Here is a 25,870-nt window from a genome sequence, read left to right as displayed (position 1 = left end):
AAGGGAATAAAAAATATATATAATGTGGAGGATTATACCTGAGTGGTCATAATTTATCGCTGAGAACCAAACAACGTGAGTTTTTTTTTTTTTTTTTTTTTGCGGACCATCTGAGCCAACTTAATGGGACAACTACTGTATATATATTTTTTCTAACGCGCCAGATTGTCCTAATCAAACTAAGCAAAAGATTTGGACCACACACACAGTGTCCAATGAACTTAATTAGAAGAGTATAGTGCAGGTATCTACTCCCGCAGATTCACTCTTTTTTTGGCTTACATAATTCTCATTTAACTTATTTTTTGCTCAACTAATTATTTCTTGATTTAGGCATGGTTACATCGAATTTTTTTATGACATAATTGATATGCAATTTAAGAGCTTAATATACACACAATGGTCTACACCTTCACTGATTCAGATTCATCGTAGCCAGTGTTCGGACACAAGCCCTCGCCCTTCTCATAAGGACTCGTTCAATACCAATGACCCCGGAACCAAGCAAGGGCTAAACTAAACCAACTTTCCACATCACCACCCCATAATAATAATAGCCCAACATCTATTCTGAGAAACCCAGCTTTAAAAAATAAAAAAAAGAAGAAATTTGCGACACTACGTACACCACTTTCCTCTGCATGATTTTTCCTCTGCATGATTTTCCCCCTACACCTTGCTTCTGCTTAAACTTCTCTCATCCATGCAAAGAACCAACCATGTCTTTGACAAAAGCAGAAAATTCTGAAACCTCATCACCGCCACAACAAGCACTAGTACCACCCACATCATACACTTCCCCACCAGCGCTAATAGCATGTACACTCGCTGTTGTTCTCGTTTGCTTCATAGGTTTCACCATTGTCTACTTCTGCAGATGTTGTTTTGTGAACATGGTAAACGCTTGGGCCTTTCAACGCTCAGCTTCAGGAACCCTTATTCGTCTTTCTCCCAATGCTGCTTCTCCTTACACAGGCCTTGACCCTTCTCTTCTTCAAACATTCCCCACCTTCCTCTATGCCACAGTGAAGAATCTTCGCAAGGAAAAGAAGTATTCCCTTGAATGTGCCATTTGCTTGGTCGAGTTCGAAGATGATAGCATGCTACGACTCTTAACCATTTGTTACCATGTTTTTCATCAAGAATGCATCGACCTTTGGCTTCGATCCAACAAGACATGCCCCGTTTGTCGCACGGATCTTGATTCACCGACCGAAGAAACGCAAAAACCCGTGGAACAAGTTGAGGAGAATCTTAACGTGGAAGAAGAGAGAAGGAATCACGTGTGCGCTGGTGTAAAAGAAGGCGATGGAGATGAGAGACGTCATGATGATGCTAATGTGGCAGTTTCGGTGAGTGGGAGCATGCAACAACGTGGGGAAGAGAAGTTTGTAAGGTCACACACGACTGGGCATTCTATAGTTATGATTAGAGAAGATGAAGATAGAGATAATGATGATAAATATACGTTGAGATTGCCGGAAAATGTAGAGTTGAAAATTGAAAGGAGAGGGCACAACTACTCCAAGAGTTGTTCTAATCATAAGGATATGGCAAAGCTTGCTGCGCCTTGTAATAGTGATTCTGGTCATGTTCAAATTCTATTTGGATGCTCTTCCTGTAGTGGTAATGAAAATGTTTAATTAACTATATTCTTCATTCTCTGTTGTGGTTGCTTTTCCTTCTAATCTTTTTTCTGTTTGAAATCTCGTATGGGCTGAAAGATAGAAGTAAATTTATTCTCAGTAGTTCGTACATAATTAGATACCATAGATTTAATTAGTTTCTAAAAGTTGGTATTAGAAGTGTTATAAATGGACTTCGAAATGGTTATCGGCACTGGAATTGATATGACTTGAAAGGTTTTCTTTGTTTTTTTATATATGGGCGCCAAAGGTCAAAGGAGACAACAAACTCTGAAACTAATTCCCATAGCTCAGCTATTAGGGAGGAAACTATTTTGGTCGAAACAATGAGACGAATCCAAACTCCATATAAGGACAACACCACAGGATGTACTAATATAAAAGTTTTTGTCCGAAAATTATTATTATTATTATTATTATTATTATTATTTTGGGTGAGTATGAAAAACTGTTGTAAATGCCTAATAACCAATGGTCAGAGGGAGGGGAAAACACAAAATAAAAAGTACGAAGTAACAGAAGTGTCATTGGACTTTTCTTTAAAATATTTTTACTATTAACATGATTATAAAAGAGAAAAAAAATATTTTACACTTCTAATAGACACTTAATTAAGAGTGTAATTTATAACTGATACAGTGAAATCTTTTTGTATTTTCACTTAAATTGCTTTAAAAGATCAATGCATCTATGATTTAGCAATTTCATCTCCATGAACATGTAAGGTGGGGCCAGGCATTTCAACCAATCTCATACAATCAGGATCGCCATCCAACACAGTGCATGGGTTGGATTTATTATGAAAAAACGCAATGACATTTCAGCCCCGGCCCACATGCATGATCAACCCATTATCCATGATACGTACATGATCATATGGGGGAACACCACTAATATAATTGATTATCCTTAAGAAGGTAAGCTCCAAATTCATTGAAATCCCAATTTCCTGCTTCAGTAATCGAACCCGCAACCTTCGTATGTAATTTTTCTTCCCGGTGATTTATTGACCCCTTGTCTTTTTTGGTTCTGTTTTGGTTCTTTGGTATATATCTTTAAGGTATACTCTTCATGGCCAGAGGGTGAACTAGTAACATTAATTTTAATTTCAATATCACAGCATGCATTTCAAACAATCTGTGGAAACAAAGATTGTGTTATTTCCAGCATGCATTTCAAACATCCCGTCTCATAAACTATTAAGCTTTTTACTAGGCTACTCAATGCTCATCTATCTGTTTTGAAGCTTGAAAGTTAATCCAACTTTGATTCTTCTACGTAACATCTTAAGAGAATAAGCTTTTAGTCCATGTATATATCGATCATGCCAATCCCCCATCAATGTGTAAGCCTGGAATTTTTTATGCAATGCAGATGGAGTAACAATGTCATATGTTTATTTTGCAAAAACAATTTGCTTGGCATTTGAGGGAAATTTATCTTCATACCGAACAGCAAGATTAAATTATTTCTTTACAACTCCAGTAGTAGGTAAGAAAAACGCAAGGCTAACAAACAAGCATTTAATACTGCTATTTAAATAATCTGCTCCAAATAACCAAAAGAGTAAATGAAAAAAGATATTTAAAATAATCTCTTCCAAATTCTTAGTCCATGACCTACTTATGAAACCCAGTATATTTTTCTTCTTAAAGGCATCTGTGGGTGAAATGTGAATGTGGTAGACGTTTAAATTGGTTTTCTTTAATTAATTCTTGTCTGCTGAAAATACCAATACAAAACGTGTATTAGTTAGTTATGTTGTTTGGGTCCAAAATAGAGAGAATGAAGCTCCAATGTCATTGAACAGCACCGTCAAACTCTTTAACATATTGCGTATCAAAGAATGGCCACAATAAGGGTATTACTAAGATATTTTAAAAGATCTTGTTTGGTCAGAGTGAGAGCTTTCTTTCACTCCTGGTAGCTGGGAATTGGACAATGGGTTCAAAAATAACCATCATGATTTTGTCTCGTTCTATTAAAAAGTGTTGATAACGTGTGATGCAACGATCCATAGACTTTGCCCTACAAAAATCATTTTTCCATTTTCAAATATGCTGCCAAAAATAAACGTCAGTGTAATTATAATTATTTTTTATTAATAAAAAATGAGTTACGAGTTCTTTTCTTTTTTTTGCTCACAAATTGAGCTGGAAGTTTTGCAAGAGATAGATAACCTGTCCCACAAGCTCCACATGTAGAAATAGGACATTGTCCAACCAAGGTTCATAATTCGTTGAATATGTGAATTTGAAATCCAGTGACAGAGGATGAACATAGATAATCAAAGTCTTTTCATATCATATGACATGTTTGAAAGGGTCATTTACTCAATAAAGTGTAAGATTTTATATCAAATCGCCGCTTTATCAACGCACATATTTCAGTAGAGCAACAATGTAAATGGTTCAATGGAATGTGAATATTCAACCCCAGGCTCAATTACTGTCACAACCGGACACAATTATTTGGATAAAGAGAATTGTACACACGACCCCCCAAAAAAAGAGAGTTGTACAATTTTTTGAAGTGCTGTGATGAAAAAAATAGATATAAAAATTAAAATTCTAATTACCAAAGCTTACAGATCCTTCTAATCCGCTAATAATGGAATTCAAATTCAGTATAATTAAAAAAAAGGTGCTGTTGAATGTTGATACAGTTAAATATAAAATATCGATACTTTATAATTTATACAAATTATATATAAGTTAAAACGTAAGTATAGTACTTTACATTCTACAAAACAAATAGTAACTTTTTTACCTGCATTGAAGTTTAAATCCTAATTCCTAATTATTGAGAGGGCTACAGTCCTTGATAGCAATTCTGTCACCACTGATTTGACACCATATGTGTGCATCAAAAATCAGTACAACAACATACACAGTTATGGTCCAGTAATTGCTAACTGGGTACTACCTTAGCTGAAGCAAATAATGAAAACGATAAATATGGTTTGCACAATCATAAAGCATATTACTAAACGTTTATAAAAATATCAATACAAAAGGTTAACATTACATACAGGCAGTGTACAAGCTTGGGCACACAAATAGTATTAGACCTTTTAATTGTACGTATGAACCATTGATCCGTTTGGTTACAGAATTGATAAATTAAGGAAATATTTAATGATTATAATTGCATTTGAGTGGAGTAATCACGTGAAAGTATTGTCATAAAGAAAGTGTGTGTAATCCATGACAGGGTGAAGTTTGATGCAGAGTTTAGAGCAGAGATACATACAAAGAAAGGAGTTTGAGTTGCTCATAAAGCGTTTCCTGTTATTAACACAAAGGAAACATAGCATTTAATCTTTACTGACATGTTAACTCACTAATCAAAATAAAAACCCAAAAAAAATATACATGAAAAGTTCTGTTCTTCGGCTACTACTGATATCACACTGGTTAATAAACCATATAAAAATTCAATCATATTTAATATAAGATCTTCAACTAAAATTTGGTCAACCTCTTCATCTTCATTGCCATAAGAAAAAGGATAAAAATTTAAGGTACTTCTTAGACAGGCAAAATCCTTCTTCATTGCCATAAGAAAGAGGATAAAAATTTAAGGTACTTCTTAGACAGGCAAAATCCCATGCCTTCCTCTACCATTTCCGCTAAGGGAGAATCTTCCACTGGAAAATGATCTCTTCATAGCAATTGGACTCAAAACACAATGCAACACCCGTCTTTTATAGCTAGACTTACTACTTTCACCTCTTGATCCCTTTGATGTACCAACCCCAGTTGAGGATCCTTCTTGTTCATGATTCATATGCAAAACATCAGAAACTGACAGAACATTTTGAAACGAATGATCCATAGAAACTGACCTTCTAACAGAATCATAGTCGTCATCTCTGATCTCAATTATGCTATTTCTCCCACGCAAATTTCCTAGATCACTTAAAGCACGCAATGCAAATGCAGTCTTTGGAACTGCTCTACCGGGTGCAATTTCTTCTTCCACAGCATCTAATTCTCTTGCATCAGCTATGTTTTCATCTGCATGTTGGTTTTCTGAAGAAGTTTCATTCCTTGAAGGGAGTTCCATTAGTGTGGCTGGCACATGAAGTGTTGCATTTGTAGCATTAAAGGTGAATATGCTAGCACGACATAGAGGGCAACTAGAGTGAGATTTGAGCCACGTGTCAATGCAAGGAAGATGAAAAGCATGGCTGCACTTTGGCAAGAGTCTAACACTTTCATCATCTTGAAACTCACTGAGACAAACAGGGCAATCTGTCACTTCAACCAGCCCATCACCTTTCTTGTACTTGCAAACAGTTATGGACTTAATCAAAGCCTCATCTAAGCCAATGGTTGAAGCTTGCCATGGTTCATGGAGTGAGGGATTGTGATCCTCTTCAAATTCAACATTTACTTCAAGGTTTTCGCTTTGTGAAAACTCCCTGCTCCCACAGTACTTGGATATTATGGTATAGTAACTCACAAGGAGAAAAGCGCTTGCCAAGACTCCAATGACTGCAATGACTAGAGGGGATAAATTTGGACTCGAATCATCATAAGGGAATTCAAAGGGAGGAGGAGGAGGAGAATAGATTGCATAACACCACTGTGGACAATACAGGCTACAAAATCCTTGAGAACAATCTTTGTTGTTCATGTATGGAACCCAACTTCTTGGGTTGCCTAGAGATGCCATGGTGCAAGAAACTTAGGATGTAGGCGCAATAATATATAGTACTAACACATGAACAATTTTATAAACAAATATGGTTTCTATTTTCTCATTCTATGGCAAGTGAATTTTTACGTAATAGAAATAGGCTCTGACTAATAAAAAATTACCATCTATAACAGAAGAATTGAACTTTCAGAAAAACGTAGAAACAAGCAGAAAATTTACAAAACCATAGTTGGAATTGGAGCTTCTGCTGCATGCAAGCATACAGGAATTTGAGAAGCTTTATATCATAACAATGATGAGTAACAAGCAAGCAAGAAAGGGTGACCGTCTTAGAGATTATCGGTGCAAGAGAAAGGGCAAGAAGACAGAGAGACTTGCTAGAACATAAGTTTCTATCAATGGTAAAGATAGCATGGAAAAGGGGCCAAATGGCTTAGATGGAAAGCAGGGCAAAGACAAGGAAAATGGGGTGCTGATGAGCGTACTTTAACTTTTTCTTTTTCTTGTGGATGGCTTTCTTTTCCTTCTTGTTTATCTTTCTTGGTTACCATGATTTGTTGACTAAGGAGGTGGAGGTGATCTGGTGATGTTGGTTGAGAATTTATAAAATAGGAATGCTTTTTCTTTTTTTATCTTTTAGTTATTTTAACTTGTTCACTATTCAAGTAGCAGGACGATTTAGTCCTTGTAAAGTGACATAAAAATTAGCTCAAGAACTTCATTAATGTGTGCCTACCTATGTGTGTCGTAAGCTAGCTGTATCTGACACACAGAAGTGGATATATGTTGGAAATTTCAGGCTTTTTTGCTTTCAATGTCACCTATACCAGGTTAGTGAGTGTGTATCACTATGATGTTATTGCCTATTGGCAACAAAAAATTATCCTAATAACTTGTGTCATGTAGAGACATAACAAAATTCTTTAGTATTGAGTATTGACAAAAAAGGGTCCAACAATCAGAGTAGCAGCGATGTGTTGGAACACTATCACTTCTGTTGTTTAAATATTGTGCTCACTCAGTTCTTTCCTCTATGCATCATATCCCCTTTGTGGGACTTAAACATGTGACCATTCTATTCTACTTTGCATATATTCTCCCCATGATCCCAACAGTAAGTATCTTTCTCCCTGCAACTTAAGAGGTCAAGTGTGGTCCTTTGTACAGAAATATAACCTATCATATGTTTATATTTTATCTTAGCATATTCCAATAATTAAACTTAACTCAATAATGGGAACTATAGTCCTTTAAAATTATAAGGTAATCATAAATTAAATCCCAAGTTACACACAAGCATAATCTTAATTCATATGATAACGTAAATTATTTTGCTAGTCAACTTGATTATGAGAATATATTCGTGAGGGAATAAAGGTGCCTTAGAAAAAAACGAAGTTTGTGTTTTAAAGCAAGTTACAGTCAAATATAGTTGTCACTTTTCACCCAACACCTAACTAACCATTTGCTCTCCCCTTGGGCTATTCAGCTTCTCTTCCTGGACGTACGGGCTTCTTTCTTCAAGAAGGCACTCAATTTTGTTATAAGAAAATGTTTGATATATTACTATAAATATGTTTTAGAAATATATGTATATATAAATAAAACTAAATAAGTAATATAAATAGTGATATACTCTATCAATTTATACTCATTCAAATAACATAAATGTTATTAACTTAACTATAATTATATTAAATACACAAAAGGACAATTTTGTTATCGTCAGTCGATTTATCTGATAAAGAAAATTATTTTTAATAAAAAATGTATAATCTAAATAAAAAATAAATAAATAACTATTGTTATATTTGTGCTGAGCTACAAAATTCTGAATCAAATAACACCCTTGTAACTAAAAAAAATAAATAAATCAAATAACGCCCTAGGTTTGCATACCTAGTCAGCAAATAGATGTGAACTTATTTTATTTCTCTTCCCTTGTAATGGACTTCAAAATATTCAAGATTCATTAACATCAAGTGGTTCAGATCGCGTAGGACTTGTCCAAACACCCAGATGAAGATTATGCTTTTATTAGGATAAATGATATATATTATGATAAGTGGAAGAATATTTCGTAAGATAATGAAAATTAATATAAATATAGATGTTTGACATGCTTTTGATCCATCTACCTTAGTTTAAAAATGAATGAAGTTTGTTCTCTAAGCTTCTCCCAATAAACAATTGTGGACTCTCCAAGAAAAACATGGGTTGCTAAATTATCAGTCAGTTCACCGTCCAACTTTCTACATGACCCAAACCTACATTGTGGGATACGTTTAAGAAAGGTGAAGAAGAAAAAGATTAAAGCAAGAAAATTTTGAATTTCCTTTTAGGAGTGTTTTTTTGTCTTTTTATTCTTCTTTCAACTAAACAAGAAAAATATTAATCCATATTTTCTTTCTTTTTAATTTTTTTCTTCTAACTAAACAGACTATTATGACGCATTGAAAAATTTTCTTTGTTAATATTAATTTTTGGAATAATTTTAAATATATAAAATAAAATTTTATTTTTTTAATATAAACAATTATTTTAAAATAGAATCATACCGTTTGTAGTGCTTAAAATAAAAATACTCATTTTCTAATGTTTTTTTCCTGCTGAGTGAAATTGCTGAAATTATTCACTTTGAATAATGTGCCGTCACAATGCCTAACTAGGGCTCGGGTCCTTTTTGAACTTGTGCAGAGACATAATGATATGCACAAAAATCAAGATATCCTTTTGAGTCTTTTAACAACAGCAAGACTAAAGAGGAGAGGACCCTCGTTTTTTAACCTTCAACACAAAATCGCTTTTGATTTTTTTTTCTGACGTCACTGAGTCTCTTTTTCCTTCATTTTTTTCTGGATAATTTTAATTTTCGTATTCATAAAGAATAAACAGAACCAGTAAAGTGTGAATTTTTAAAGTAACTGTAAAATATTTTTTTTAACACGTGACAAGAAATGTATTATATTTTACGATATTTTATTTTTTAATAAATGTATAGTATATTACTTGTCTTTAGATATACTTTAACAAAAAACTAGTTGTCAACTTATATATGAATTTACTCACGGAAGTTTTAATTTGGTTTCATATAACTTTCAAAAAAGAATCTAATACAATTAATATTATCAATTTTCAAATTTGGTAAAAAGGAAACTGAAAAACAGAGTTCAAGTGTTGAACATGGGAGACACAGCAGATAACATCATCATAGTCAAATTATATTCCTCCTTGAATTTCGCTTTCTGGGGTTTAAGGTGTGGAAATCTTTGCATGGACACTATACACTGTTAAGTATGCGTGAAATTCAAGTATTCCCACACGAGTTCCACATATATTTGCGAATTAATTTTTTTTGAGTAAAACTCATACACAAACGAATTATCTATTTTCTTTTTTTGAAAAAGAAAAAAACTTAATTACTTTAAAAAACTAACCCGTAATACGAAGATTGTCTAATTATTATATCGAGTATTTTAATCATATATCCAACTAGTGTGAAATATCATATCACTTACATTCATGTTAGTATTGACTTTGGTTTGTTAAACCGTAGATAGTTTGGATGCAGGTCACGATAAGCTTACACAAAGTATTTTGTTTCCTTTGCTAGTGATTCATGCATTTTTTATGCTTGATATGTGCAATCCCTGTATCGCAGTGAAGTGGCCGTGGGAGCTAGAACCTCGATATAGGCAAGAAATTCCAAGGGTATATTCAGACATTGGAATAATAGCATACAAGATGGAGATCTATGGAATATGGATCCAAGATAATGAATTGCACTTATTAGTCTCGATGTACATGGTTTTACAGTTTAATTAATTCACAAGATCTTATAGTTTTATCATACCATAAGTACAAAGTTTAAAATGGGAGTGGAAAAAAAAATTCCAGAGATGAAATTTATAGGAAAAATTATGTTAAGTTTATTAAATTGTCACCTACATTTTAAAGGTATAGTAAACTTGACTTCAGTGAAGAAGATTGTGCATGCAAAAACTCATCCATCATAGTTCTGTATACACACTAAAATTCCAGCTTTAGAGGTTTCCTCTCAATCCACGTACCACGACCAAAGATCAGTAAATGAATAATTAGGATTTATGATTATTCCAGTTGAGCGTCATCATGACCTTGGTCTTCATCTTCATCACTTTCAGCTTCTTCAATTTGATCTTCAGAACCTTGGTCTTCATCTTTTTCACTTCCAGCTTCTTCAACTTTCTTTTCACTAAATTTTAGACGTAATGGTCGTCCCATTAAGTCCTGCAAAAGGATAGGCAAAAGATAAATAATTACCCTTCAGCAGGAACTAAAATTATGCACTAACTTTGTCTACACAATACAGTTGAAGTTAGTGACTATAGACAGACAAGGAAGAGGAAACAGCCATATAGTACAATGGACATAATTTAGGTTGTAAGTAACCAAACATGGAAGAGCTAAATAAGATAAGCGGTCTCACCCGAAAACCAACAACCAGAGTGCTCCTTCTAATTCATGACATGAAATTCAGGCAATTCTACAGCTTTTATTTTATAGAACTTATAAACAGCTGCAAGGGTTTAATAACTAAATCACTGTTCATTCGCCTAGGCATATATATGAATTCTTTTTTTTTTGGTTGACATACACGAGTTGTCATTAGTTGTCTCTGTTAGTCATGTTATTCCACATGATGAATTGTTCTGGTTGGCAGCGCTACATACATTAACCCAACCAAAAGGTTAAATGTGATGTAGCATTTTCGAAGGCACCTACATACTTGAACCTGACAATGATTCAAACATCGCCAAGTTTAAAACAGAAGCACCGTTAGGAATCGCAACCAGAATCCAACACTTGGCTGTTGGCAAGTGATATAATACTCTCTGGTCTTAGTAAAAGCATGTTGGCACAGAAAATGTTAGTAGATGCAAGTGAAGCAACTTCAGCAACGCAAAACTATTGGCAAAAAGCTAATTTGAGCAATAACATACTGTCAGAATTAGCTTATGGCAAAGAATGAGTTCAACCGCCAACAGAAAAGATTCAAGAATCAAATAAATCAAGAAAAGCAAGGGCGGTAAAAAGCAAGTGAAAAATCATAGAGCAGTATCATATATCAGTAGAAGCAACCGAATATAGCCTTGCAATCTTGACAATGGCAATAAGAAACAAGGCCATTTCTAGTATCCTCAGCTTATATTCCTACAACCATATATCCAGCCGCTCAAAATCTTTCAACAACCAAAAAAAAGATTATAACCCAGACACTAACATAGTTTAACCATTCAAATCCAACCAGTACTATTGAGTCTCCTTTATGTAGTTTGTGTTTTGTATACCAAGAAAGCTATAATTCTCTTTGAACTTCAACGTGCGCAACTAAAGTGCTATGTAAAAAAAATTTGATTATTTTTTCTACAAGCATAACAGCTCCCAGTGATTCAATAGCAAAGCAAGTAACTAACAATAAGATGATAATTACCTTCCCATCCAAAGCAGAAATAGCAGCCTCTGCTTCCTCCCTTGTAAGAAAAGAAACAAATCCATACCCAGCAGATCTTCCAGATGGGCTGTCAAAGACAACCCTAGCTGAAACTGGTGTTTTGAAATTTTCAGTGAAGACTTGTTTGAGATGGATAGATCTTGCTTTCCATGCAAGGTTGGATGCATAAAGTACATGTCGTGCCTCTCCAGGACGAGGACCTGGTGGACGTGGTGAAGGAGGTTTCTTGAATCTCTTCGCAAGTTCTACCCTTATTATCCGTCCTGATATTTCCTAAATCACACAATTTTAAGTCAGCAAAATTATCACAATACAGAAGTTGAATGTTCAAAGCAATATTCGTAACTTCTTTTTTTAATTTACTTGAGACACTAGTTAAAGTATTTCTAAGCATCATCCCTAAATTTTACCCTCTTAGGTTGTCGGATGCGCATTGCCAGAGGTAAAACATATGGAAAGATCATTAAAATGGTATCATATTTATGAGATCCTACTATGTGGTATGAACCACTGCAAATTCCTTTCCAGGTAAAGATGCTAATTTTAGTTTAATACTCTACTGCATGGGCATAAGAAACATTTTATTACATCACATTTCTGTGAGGGCATAAAGGTATAGAAGATATGATAATTCAAACTCTAACCAAGCCTTCGGTAAAAACATCTGCAGCGACCTAACTAAATTAAGATAAGTTTTTGCTTATCAAGTTCCATTGGACCAAAAATAACTGACCTTCATAGTCAGTTGTAAGTACTAGACCATGCAACAAACAAACATTGAGAGTAAGTGGTAGAAGTGGCATCACAAGATTGAGGATAAAGGGAACTGGGGATTGCTGGTGTAGAGAGAGTAATTATGTATTTCATCTGCATTTTATTGAGACTAATAAATAAATAAATAATAATACACTCGTTTATATTTGCATATTTTTGCACTGATCCAAAATGATGTGATTCCCTGGTTTACTGCACTAAAGGATTGTTTGATATTATGATCCCGTTCGAGTAAACTTATGGATGGATAAGTTTGTAAAAGATAAAAAAAAACAATATAAAAAATCAATAAAACTCCTTTCATAAGTTAAAATTAACTTATTTTTCTCTACAATTTGAAGAGATAAAGTATTTTCAACTTAAATGATTTATTTTTTATATTATTTTTCTTCTCTTCCGATAACTTATCCATAAGTTCACCTACACAGGGCTTATCTACCATTAAGAAAACTAATCTTGGAGCCAGCATTCAGAAGATAATTATGTGAGTAACTCACCACAACAAGGACCAAATAACAAGACACTGAAGCAGCGAACCCCCAGTTTATACAAACAGAATATGTGGATGTGGCCCATATCATATGTATTGAACAAAATCAAAGCGATTTACCTGAGAGTCAAATTTATCAACAGCAGCCAAAGCTTCTTCACCGGAAGCCATGGTAACGAAAGCATAGCCTCTGCTCCTCCCATCTTTGTTCTTTATTATCTACTATAATCAAAACCCATTTCTCCCAATCATACAAGGATACATAAAAATCGATTTTTCAAACCCATATAACATTACACATGACAAAAAAATTACATACACTAGGTTTTTATTGAAAATTTATGTCTTGTATACAACTTTTTATCATGTGAAAAGTTGATGGTTGGACCATTTACACCCATAATACATGTATAAATAAACTCAAAATAATTAAACAGACAAACCATATAACTATATTCTAATTTTTTTAATGATAAATAGTGGCAAAAAAATTAAATTAAATGTAGCATATTAGAAAAAGAAAAGGGAAAAGCAAGGGCGACAGAGATTGAAAAAACCTCGACGTCGGTTACATTTCCGCATTGGGCAAAGAGATCTTTGATGTCTGAGGCGGACATAGACCAAGGTAAGTTAACAACGTAGAGTTTCTTCTTGACGTTGTTTGTTAGTTGGGTTTGGTCTTGTGTTTCCTCTGTTGCTGCTACCTCTTGCAAAGCAGAGCATAAGTGGAAGCAGAGTGTTGGGGTTTTGGAGGAGAAGACAAGGGAAGAGAAAGGAATGGAAGTGTTGAGCTTAATTGACTGTGGTGCCTTTGCATGGAAACCATAGTTATGGGAAAGTCGTTGAGGTGCGAACACTGTGAGAGCTAATTCTAAAGTTGCCATTCGACACAACACCAGTGTCAGTGTGGATAAGGGGATTAGGAGCAGCGTGCAGGATTTTATTTTCTTTTTTTTAGTGCAAAGATTTATGATTTAGGAATCAAAAATATCTGTTCTTTCAACCAATCTTCATACGGATTCACTTCAATATTACCTTCATAATAATCTGCATAAAAGCCTAATCTTGATTTTATTTTCTCTATATGACAAAAATGCTTATATTTCAATGTATTTTCATTTACTTCTAAAGAAAAAATTATGTATAATTTTTTAATGTGCTTTTAACGTTATTTATTAATTAAAATGTAAATTTTATTATCATAATATTATATAAGAGTAAACATAAATATTTTATTAAAATAAAATTTAATTTAAAATAATAAATAATGCTAATAAACTTAAAAAATAACATAAATTTCACTCTACTTTAAATGGCATTGCTAATCAAAATAAGTCACATTATGAACTATTTTAGCGCATAGCACAACTCTGTGATAGCACCTAGTTGGTTTGGGTTGACAAAATACTAGTTTTATTTTCTTGATAAAATGAATTTTATTTATAATAATTAATAAAATGAATTGTTATAAATAATAAATTTTATTGATAATTTTTTTAAAGAATATATCTTTAACAGATAAAGCATGAATTTATTTAAAATACATCGATGATATAAATTTTTTAATTTTTTTATTTAATCACAGATTAAACTGATTAATATATCAGTGAGAATTATTATTTTTTGTAATAATTATCTGAAAAGTTATGTCTAATTAATTTATTTTATATCAAATTTTAGCAACGTAATTAATATTTAATATAAAATTATGATAATAAAACCATTGCAATTAATGGTACTAAAAAGATTGATAGCATTAATTTTCTTTGTGTGTGTGGGGAGTGGACAGGGTAGAGCTCGCAAAGCAGGTTAGACATCACATTTAAGCTACCCTAATAGGTTTTAGTAAATCCGGTCGAAAAAGTCTACATATAATCCAAGCTCATAAAAATAGTATAAAAATTTAGTTAAAATATAATTTTTCATGGGCTGAATCTGCATTCATTTTGATTGGATTGAAATAATAAAATTTAAAGTCTAAGTTTTATCATGTAAATTTGTGTGAATCTAACTCAGCCACTGACCATTTTTTTTCATACCTTTAATCTTTTCTTCATATTAATTAATTCTAAAAAAACATTAACTTCCATTATTAAGTTGATTTTTTTCTATTATTATTAAGTTGAATTTAAGAAATTATAAATAATAAAATTATATAAAAATATTTATTTTATTTTAAATAAGTAATATAATAAATATATTTTTAATAAAAGCTACACTTTTAAATGTTTAAATTTTAAGTTAAGATTAATGAATCTTATTAGTTATACATAATTACATATTTCAATCATATATATGATAAAGAAATAAGTATTATTATTAGCAAAAAAAAAGAAGAAGAAGAAGAAATAAGTATTATTTATAAGTAATCTGATACTACCATATCATATGCTTGAAGAGGTTTAATTATTTTGTTAGTACCGTTAGTATCCATACGTTATATATTAAATTTCTTTAAATAAATTTTAATTAATAATTATAAATGTTATACATTAATTATATATATATATATATATATATATTAATTTAAGTCGAGAGAAATACATTAAAAATTTGATAAACATCAAGTTAAAGCAGATATAAATATATATTTATATTTATAGAAAAATTATATATTTTCAGTTTGTGTTAATAAAATTTATAGTTCAATTTATGCTATAATAAATTTTACGTAATAAAATTTTACTAATTCAATAATTAATTAAATTATTACGTAAATACACCTTTAAACTTGAAATGCAAACACATTGTCAATTGTTTTATTATCGAATTTTTATTTTTAAGAATAGGGAAATTGTAGTAAAACAATAATTTTACAATGTAAAAAAAAATCATATAAGAACGATATAACGATAACTAAAAGATCAACGATCTTATTAATTTTAATAATTAGGATTAAGTTGAAGTATTTTTAAATAAATTTTACATAAAATTAAATTTTATCATATCTAATATTATAAAATATAGTAAATAATTTATTTGTTAATAATTTTTTATTATTTCACATACTAAAACATATTTTTAAAAGCTGAAACGACCATAATTGGAAGATCAAAATTTAAAAATTAATATTCAATTTTATCAACATGGACGTAAGGATATATTCTAAGAAATTTATAAATAAAATTTTATTAAAAATATATTATTAATATTATAAATGTATTAAAATTTATAATTTAAAATAAGAATTTATTATAATAAATTTTTGTTATACACCCCTATATAGATGTCAAAGAAATATATTGATTTTATTGTCATTAACTGTAAAAGTGTTGTTTATCTTAACTATGGAAAAAAATTTAATTTTAATATATTATCAGTGTACAGATGTTTCTGGCAAATTTATTATAATATTGTAAATTAAAAAATAATTTATTATTTTATAGCAAATTTGAAACAATTTCTCAATCTGGGGTTTTTTTGCTACGTGGATCAAATTTTCGCCAAACGACTGGCGAAAGTAATTAATTTTTGAATTTTTTAATACGAAATATGACTTCTTAGAGCGGTTAATTTAAAACCGCTCTCATAAGCCTATTTTAGAGAGCGATTCAAAAGGAACCACTATCAATAGTCTATCTTAGAGAGCGGTTCGAAGTGAACCGCTCTCAAAAGTCCGTTTTAGAGACAGTTCAAAAGGAACCACTCTCATAACTCTATTTTAGAGAGCGGTTCTAACGAAACCGCTCTCTTAGGTATATACAGCCATACAAATTTTATATAAATATAAAACTCTAATTACTAGCATAAAATTAAAAAACATTTTAATTTTTTCATATTTCCAATTCAAATCTACATAAATTACATTTAATTTATAATTATATAAAAACTATTACATTTTTTAAAGTAAAAAATATTATTATTTACATACAAATTTTATTTAAATACAAAACTCTACTTACTGCATAAAATTAAATTACATTTTTATTTTTTTATATTTCTAATTTAAATCTACATAAATTTTATATAAATACAAAACTCTAATTACTAGCATAAAATTAAATTATATTTTTATTTTTTCATTTTTCTAATTTAAATTTACATATATTACATTTAGTTTATAATCATATAAATTATATTACGTTTTTAAAAGTAAAATTTTTTATTATTTACATACAAATTTTATACATACATTTCATATAAATTATGATTACTGCATTTAAAATTTTACAATTTTAAAATTTTACTTCAATATAAGTGTAAAAATTATTTATTACAATCAAACTAAGTATAAATTATTATATTTAGTTTTATATAATTATTTTATTTAACTCAATTTTTATTATTCTGTATTTTAATAAATATCTATAATAATTCCTGTAAACAAATTTTATAAATCTTAATTTAACCTATCTTCTTAACAAGGCAAAACATGTATCAAAGATCGGTTTCGCTAACTGCAGGGCGAAATAAACTTTCGCCAGTAGCAGCGCGAATCATTTCAGATGTTGCCACGTGTATCAAAATCTCCCCAGCCGTTCATTTTAAATCTAAGAGAGCGGTTCCGGCAGGACCGCTCTCTAATATGTACTTCTGAGAGCGGTTCAAATGGAACCACTCTCTAATAATGAAATTTCAGAGCGGTTCATATATGAACTGCTCTCTAAAATAGACTACCGAGAGCGGTTCCTTTTGAACCGCTCTCTTAAATAGACTTATGAGAGCGGTTTTAAATTAACCGCTCTAAGAAGTCATATTTCGTAAAAATTCAAAAATTAATTACTTTCGCCAGCCGTTTAACGAAAATTTGATCCACGTGTCAAAAAAATTTCAAATTAAAAAATTATTTCAGATTTACTATAAAATAAAAAATTATTTTTTAATTTACAATATTATAATAAATTTGCCGATATTTATACGGCAAACTAACTAAAATATAAATAAAAAAAAGATGATATGATACTTTACAGTGTAAAAACCAACATATATAAATTAAATTATATAGAAATTTATTAATATTATAATCATTAGTTGGGTAGGATAATATATAAAGCACATTCCTCCTTGGAAAAGTTCACACCTTTTTATGGATTGTCCAAGCCTCACTCAATCCCATTATTCATCAATTAGTTTTTCCAAGAAACAACAAAATCCATTAACACATCAACATCTTAATTTCCTCCTACCAAGACGGCAAAGATAAAAAAATATGATCAGAGTCGTAAACTTTGTTGCAGTGATCGTCTCAATCCCAATCATTGGTGCTGGAATCTGGATAACAAACGAGCCAGCCAATTCCTGTGTCAAGTTTCTACAGTGGCAAGTTATCAGTCTTGGAGCTCTGAGCTTGGTTGTGGCTTTCTCAGGTTGCATTGGAGCCTTTTTTAAACTTTCACGGGTCCTTATATTCTACCTCATTGCCATGCTTGTGGTAACAATACTACTAGTTTCTTTGGTGGTTTTCATTTATATGGTTACTCTTCAAGGTCAGGGCAACATTGAACCCAACAGGGGTTCCTTAGAATATCATTTAGATGACTTTTCTGGCTACCTTCGTCGAATGGTACGAAGTTCATTCAAGGGGGATCGCATGAGAAATTGTCTTAGACAAACAATCATGTGTTCTGACTTGAACTAACGTTACCGAATTGCTCAGGACTTTTTTAATATACAGTTAACACCCATGCTCATGAGAAATTGTTTTCTAAACCCTACCTTTTATCAACTTTGTTACTCTAATGCTCTAGCTCGCTCAACATCTTCTATTAAGAGCACATATATGCATGTTGAAGTAATCGTATCGTGTTGACTTGCTTTCTTAAATTCCCACACGTCCTCCTTTTCTTATATTTTACTCATTTTTCAACTTCTTAGAAAACATGAGATTGAAGCTCTTGGAAGTTTGCATTATGTTCTATTGATTGTCTCTTAAAGATATTAGTTAATTAGAATGTACTGAAAATTGTGGTGCAAATTTATAAATAATATATTTAATTAATATAAAATTTACACTTTTTAATCTTTAATAAGTATATTTAGAGTGTTAATTATTTAACATTTGTCTGATTTTGTAGGGTACTGATTTAACTTTTCCTATAGACACCGCATTCTTGTTTAATATATGCAACGATATCAGAACTAGGATTTCATTTCTTATCGAAAGATAGAGAGACAAATTCAATAGCTAACTAACCAAGATTATTCTTTAAACTGTTTTTCCACCACCAGCATGTGTTAATTCTTTCACCTTTTTTCCTTAATATTTACTATTATTCTTGGTTTGATGATTTGCAGTCAGGGTGCTGCAAGCCACCAACTCAATGTGCATACACGTATGTGAACCCAACCTATTGGATTAACCCGATCAACACATCAGCGGATATGGATTGCCAACAGTGGAGCAACAACCAAACACAACTTTGCTTCAACTGTGACTCATGCAAGGCTGCTTTATTGGCAAATCTTAGGAAGGAGTGGAGAAGGGCTAATGTGATATTAATAATCACAGTAATTGTTTTAGTGACAGTTTATTCGATAGGGTTATGTGCCTTTAGGAATGCCAAAACTGACGATCGGTTTCTCAAATTCAAACAAGGCTATACTTAAAATATCCATGTATATAAAAATTTGACAGTAAAAATTCTTTGGGTGCGAAAAGGGTCAACGATAACTGTGGATAAAAATGTAATAATGATGTGTATATTTAAATATAACATAGAAATACAATAATAAAAATTTGATAAAGATAAAATAGTAATTTAAAATTGTATAAAAAATTGTATTTGTGGTTCCATCTCTCTCAAATTGAAAGGAAAAAAACAAGTATGCAAATATAATAAATCTCATTCAATTTCATCTTCATTTTAATATTTCAACAATGAAATAAGATATCACTTAATGTTATTTCCTTTCATTCTATTGCATTCTAGTTAATTCCAATTGTGGATAAATGGAATTATGAACTTTAAATATATAAGTGAAAACATAAAAATATATGAATAACACTGTTAAAGTTATAAGAACTCGTATAAGAAAATAAAACGCAGTTACAATAACACAAGTATTGTTAATACTATTTTCAGTTATAATTTTTAATATTAATTTTTATTATATAAATTATTAACAACACTGTAAATATTGTATATCTGAGTTTTGTGAAAGAACGCGAACAAGCAGATCTGCAAGTTTTTTAGATATGTGAAAAAAAGTCAACTTTGATGCAGAAAAGGCGTCAGGAGTCATTGACGTTCGGATGCTTTGTTATTATGTCTATGACTCCAGACTCCATGACCTGTACTGTAACATATTGCTGGCATGCATCTTCTTTTCCTCCTTTTTCCTTTCTTCTCTCAGTGTGCACTGTACAAGGTACTACTTTTCAAAAAGTTATGCTACCCCAGCATTTTGTCATACTCATACCTCTAATCTTATCTCTATATCAATCAACTAGTTATATTTTAATCACACGATAAAGAAATAAACATTATTTAAAGGTAATGTGATGTTATCATATGTTTGAAGGGATTTAATTATTTCTTTTTATTAGGGACTATTTATATTCATATATTATATAAACATTCCATTAATTTAAGTTGAGGATTTAGGATTTATTTACTTTAAAGTTATAAAATCAATTCTTATATTTTTAATAAAAAAATATATAGTTTAAGTTATTTTATATATGTACTTGGATCACATTTAATAACTGAAAATTAGTTTTATCTCAACTTTAATTTAAATGATTACCTAGTTTATATTTAAAAGTATGTTGAAAAATTTATAACATTGATTTAATGTAAAAACTATAATCAATAATGTTAAAGTAAATACAAAATTATTATGTAAATATGAATACAAACACATTGTTAATTGTTAAAAAAAAGAGAGACATAGTTAATTGTTTTAACGTCAAAATTTCAATTTTAAAGAAGGGAAAAATTGTATTAAAATAAGAACTTTAAAATCTGAAAAAAAAAATATTAATACAAGAATGATATAAAAGTATAACCGAAAGATTAAAATTAAAAAAAAAATACTTTTATTACTGTTACAACTTTCAGGCATCCCAGGTAAGGAAGAAATTAGTATGTGGGGTACGATAATAAAGACCCCTCCTTCTTTGTATCCAAAACTTCACACCTTTTTATGGATTGTCTAAGCCTCGTCCCTTGTCGTTCTTCATCAATTACAATTAGTCTCTCCAAGAAACAACAAAATCCATAAACACCTCGCTAAACCAAGCCATCTTAATTTTCTCCTATTAAGATGGCAATGAGCAACAATGTGATAGGAGCCATTAACTTCATAGCAGTGCTCCTCTCAATCCCAATCATTGGTGCTGGAATATGGCTACTAAACGAGCCAGCCAATTCCTGTGTTAAGTTTCTGCAATGGCCAGTTATCATTCTTGGTGTTCTGATCTTGGTGGTGGCTCTTTCAGGCTTCATTGGAGCCTTTTTTAGAATTTCATGGCTCCTTATATTCTACCTCATTGCCATGCTTGTGTTGACAATACTTTTAGTTTGTTTGGTGGTTTGCATTTATATGGTCACTCTTCGAGGTCATGGCAACATTGAACCCAACAGGGCTTACTTAGAATATCGTATGGATGATTTTTCTGGTTTCCTTCGTCGAAGGGTAAGAAGTTCGTTCAAGTGGGATCGCATCAGAAGTTGTCTAAGCCAAACAAACATGTGTGCTGACTTGAACCAAAGTTACCGAATGGCTCAGGACTTTTTTAATGCACATTTAACACCCATGCAGGTATAACTCATCTTCATTTCTTCTGAAGTTGTTCTCTAAACGATACCTTTTATATCAACTATGTTACTCTAATATTGCTCTAGCTAGTTCAACATCTTCTATGATGAATTGAGTTGCATGATTTTAGTCTCTTTGTTTCTTTTATGAGATGCGGAGTATATGTGTGAAAGTTGAAGAAATGGAATCATATTGACTCGCTTTTTTAAATTCCCACACGCCTTTGTCTTCTTATATTTTACACTCATTTTCAAACATTCTATACAAAAACACGAGACTGAAGAGTTTGGAAGTTTGCATTGAGGGTATGCATGGAAAATTATGGTACAAGAACATAAATATCATTTTTAATAAAAAGTTTTATTTTTTTAATTTTTTAGCATTTGCCTGCCTTGATTTAATTTTTCCTACAGACACCATTCTTGTTTAATATGCAAATGATTCTAAGATTCTTAAATAGCTAATTAACCAAGACTCTTAAACCATTTTTTCTCCACAAGCACGTGTTAATCCTTTCAGTTTGATTCCTTAACATTTGCAGTCAGGGTGCTGCAAGCCACCAACGCAATGTGCATACACGTTTGTGAACCCAACCTATTGGATAAGCCCCATCAACACGGCTGCGGATATGGATTGCCTGCAGTGGAGCAACGACCAAACACAACTTTGTTACAACTGTGACTCATGCAAGGCTGGTTTATTGGCAAATCTTAGGAAGGAGTGGAGAAGGGCTAATGTGATATTAATCATCACAGTCATTGTTTTAATAGCAGTTTATTTGATAGGGTGCTGTGCCTTCAGGAATGCCAAAACTGAGGATCTCTTTCGCAAATACAAACAAGGCTATACTTGAGAAGATTCAATTTGGCTTCGATGTTACTGTACCAAGTTTGGTACTGAACAGTATTAGTTGTCATGAAATTGGGTCGTTTTGTTTAACTTAATTATTACAATATTTGTTTAGACCCTCAAAAAATATATCCGTGTTTAGAAAAACAATGTATGAACTTGTCTCTCTTGCACTTTTTTTAGAAGAAAAGATGCTTGGTTTTTTATGGAAGTGTTGAAACTTGGTGTAAAGGTTCAGCGTGATTTGCGGAGGCCACCGAAAGCTAATGTCTCGGCTCTCGAGGCACCAACGCGACTTGTATGGATTGGAAGTACAGTGTTGCTTTAATGGAGGGTTTTTGGGTTCTTATTTGTCTGTGCTTTCTCTCGTTTCAAAATAATTTGGCGCTTCAAGAAAAGTAGCATTTGACAGGGATGCATCCAAAATTTTAGCGCGTGCTCAGAAATTAAAAAAATAAAAAATATTAATTTACAATTTAACATAAAAAGTTATGAGTTATAACATTAAAATAAATTTATACACGAGCAAATTTGACATAAATTTAAACTCGTTATTAATTTATGATTTTAACTTGTTTTGTGAGGAACACGCCATTAGAAACCCAAATCGGATTCCTAATTCGATTAAATTATATTTTCTTTTTATCAGGACACAGCAAACTGTTTACAAAGATGGATCACATAAAAAATGTTGGGAAAGCACTGGCTTCTAGAGCTGCCAAAAAGTTCACTTGGCCAAATCAAACTTTATTTTATGTGGGTCAGAATCAAAAAGTTTTATGGACCAAAACATTCATCAAATCATAACCTTACAGGGCCAAAAAATTCACAGCACTGAGCTTAAGATTAGGATTTTGTGGACTAAAAAAGTTTATATATTTTTAGAAAATTTAGATTTGAAAAAATTTGATATAGATTATAATAATTATTAGAATATCTAGTAAAAATATTTATTTATATAACATTTTTTTATTATAAACTTGTATTCCAATAAAATTGTTTAAAAAAAGAGAAAAAATTTATTTAATATTAAATATTTATAATAATTATTTTTATTAAATAAAATTAATAAAATAAACGATTACTATATAATTTTAATAATTTTTTTATTTAATTTTATAAATAAATTTTAAAATATTATTTAAGCATTAACTATAAATATTTTTATATTCTTATTTTTCTTGATTTATTTTTATAAAATTATTAAAAATATTATATATTTTAATTTTTTTTTTAGGATCATACTTCATTTGTATAAAAACATCTTATATTTAATAAATAAAGTCACAATAAACATATAAAATTGACAACAAAAAATAACATTAACAAAATTTGTTAAATCAACTTAATAACAAATGTAAAAGCTAAATTTAATTTAATTTTATAATATAATTATATTTGATATTATTTTTTATGATAAAATTTTAATATATTAAATGATTTTTTTTATTTTTTAATTTATTTTTTATATGTTAAATATAATTTTTAATTCATTTAAATAAAATAATTTAATAAATATTATAAAAAAATACTATAATTATTACTTATTTTGTAAAATAAGTGGGCTACACTCCTAATCTGATCTTAGTCCACTATTTTATTTATTTTGGAGCTTAAAATCAATGTAAATCCACTAATTATAGAATTTTAAAAAAATAAAACTATATAGAGAACTAACAAGATCACTTTGACAACTCTACTCGCTTCTCTACTTGTATAGAAGAGGAATGTATTTGAGAGTGTATGTTATTAGGTTATACAAGCGGTAGGTAAATAAATTTGTAGGCATGCCCACTACTATCTGATCTAATGGTCAATTGAAGAGAGGCCCAAAGAACTTGACCCAAGGATAGAATGGGGGTCATCTTTTTATTCTTTTTGGAGGGAGATGGGGTGCTTAAAGAAAGCAAGTTACCTCCAATCTTTCTCATTGAACATTGGGCTCAACTCAGATGTGGATCCTGCTTCAGGAGGATCCCTTTAGGCTTTTAGATGATAAATCAGTTGAAATATGGCCTATTGGGCTTCCACTTCCAAAATCATAGGCTTCAGTAAATGGCAACCTACCCAATGGGATTGTTGACCCAAGAAAAAGGACTGGACTATCATATTGAGAGATACTTTTGACCAAAAATTAAAATCCTATTTGAGAGATATTCATATTTAATTTTTGACTCTTTTGCAAAGTCGATTATATTTTATAAAGAATACATGTTCCAAAAACAAAAAACTTTCTCTAATTTTTTTTCTAACACACTTTTAATTAGATTTCATAAATTAATAAAAATAAACTGATTCAAATATTATAATATAATAGTTTTTATCTATATTTAATATCATTGAATATAATTTCATTATATTTTTTTAAGAGCATGCAAAAAATTAATAAAAACTATTAAAAAAATGTAAAAATAGATTATGAAAAAGACCAAAAAGTTGAACACGATCATGAGTAGCATCTAACAACGTTGATCGTTTTAAAAGGTAAGAAAATTTGCTACCCTGAGATATATCATTTTAAACACGATTATAGACATAGCAATGGGTAGTTGTGTGAGCAGCATGATTGGTGGGCTACAATGCCTATTACAAACTCTTAGGCCTGTTCAAGCTTCGTACGAGTCAGCCATCACTATTGGCGGGCTACAATTTCGAAAGCCCTACACCGCACTACCTTTTGCAGGAATCAAAGGCATTATTATTATTGAATAAGATCTTCACGATTGAAATAATCATTTTATCTATTTAAAACTTTAATTTTCCATTACAATAATTAATTTATTAATAATTAGACGTTAAATTTCAACACTGTACCATATAAAACAATTTACAATAAAGAGAATCTGTTTTCTTTTTTCCCAACTCTGAAACACACAAGGCTTTATTAGAAAAAAAAAACAACTTTTCATACTACCAGAAGTTTTAATATTTCATAAAATTCAAAATATGTCGAACTATAAAATAAAAATAAACTTATATTAAAATTATAGCATTCAACATACTTAATATATTAATTCTTCAATTTTTTATTAAAAATTTATTATATGCTATCTCTAGTCTTATTTGATGACTTTAAACATATATTGCAAAAACTAAAGTTTAAATTATTCCACCCTAGGATACTAGTATATGATTTGCAACAGGATAATAAACATTGTACAAGTGAGAACAATGTGCAGTAGTTATGTCCGGCATCACTATATGTGGGTTACAATTTCACAGGACTAAAATCTTGTGTGTGTGTTAAATCCA

The 25,870-nt window shown here is 30.7% G+C and overlaps 4 protein-coding genes and 1 pseudogene across 4 annotated transcripts; 3 read left to right on the top strand and 2 right to left on the bottom strand.

Annotated features, from left to right (window-relative positions):
- The first annotated feature begins 110 nt into the window (after positions 1-110).
- Positions 111-1,643, top strand: LOC113870459 (RING-H2 finger protein ATL29-like). The gene has a single exon (XM_027507050.1). The coding sequence runs from the start codon at positions 642-644 to the stop codon at positions 1,641-1,643; it is 1,002 nt and encodes a 333-aa protein (XP_027362851.1). The 5' UTR covers positions 111-641.
- Positions 1,644-5,237: 3,594 nt separating this feature from the next.
- Positions 5,238-6,326, bottom strand: LOC113869082 (E3 ubiquitin-protein ligase Os04g0590900-like). Its single transcript, XM_027505224.1, has one exon. The coding sequence runs from the start codon at positions 6,324-6,326 to the stop codon at positions 5,238-5,240; it is 1,089 nt and encodes a 362-aa protein (XP_027361025.1).
- A 3,679-nt stretch (positions 6,327-10,005) lies between these two features.
- On the bottom strand, positions 10,006-14,024 carry LOC113869083 (29 kDa ribonucleoprotein A, chloroplastic). Its single transcript, XM_027505225.1, has 4 exons — positions 13,627-14,024; positions 13,190-13,288; positions 11,785-12,078; positions 10,006-10,580 (listed from the first exon to the last, which is right to left on the bottom strand). Exons 1-4 carry the CDS (start codon positions 13,951-13,953, stop codon positions 10,422-10,424), a joined length of 879 nt encoding a protein of 292 aa, XP_027361026.1. The 5' UTR covers positions 13,954-14,024; the 3' UTR covers positions 10,006-10,421.
- Positions 14,025-18,218: 4,194 nt separating this feature from the next.
- LOC113870458 lies at positions 18,219-19,368 on the top strand (annotated as a pseudogene).
- Positions 19,369-21,274: 1,906 nt separating this feature from the next.
- On the top strand, positions 21,275-22,622 carry LOC113869084 (protein TORNADO 2-like). Its single transcript, XM_027505226.1, has 2 exons — positions 21,275-21,772; positions 22,311-22,622. The coding sequence occupies exons 1-2, from the start codon at positions 21,275-21,277 to the stop codon at positions 22,620-22,622; spliced, it is 810 nt and encodes a 269-aa protein (XP_027361027.1).
- The last annotated feature ends 3,248 nt before the right edge of the window (positions 22,623-25,870 follow it).

The sequence above is a fragment of the Abrus precatorius genome, unplaced genomic scaffold (assembly GCF_003935025.1).
Source record: "Abrus precatorius isolate BTA unplaced genomic scaffold, Abrus_2018 Scaffold6, whole genome shotgun sequence".
Taxonomy (NCBI): domain Eukaryota; kingdom Viridiplantae; phylum Streptophyta; class Magnoliopsida; order Fabales; family Fabaceae; genus Abrus; species Abrus precatorius.
The sequence above is the reverse complement of the archived record's forward strand: the minus strand, read 5'-3'. Positions and strand labels throughout refer to the sequence as shown.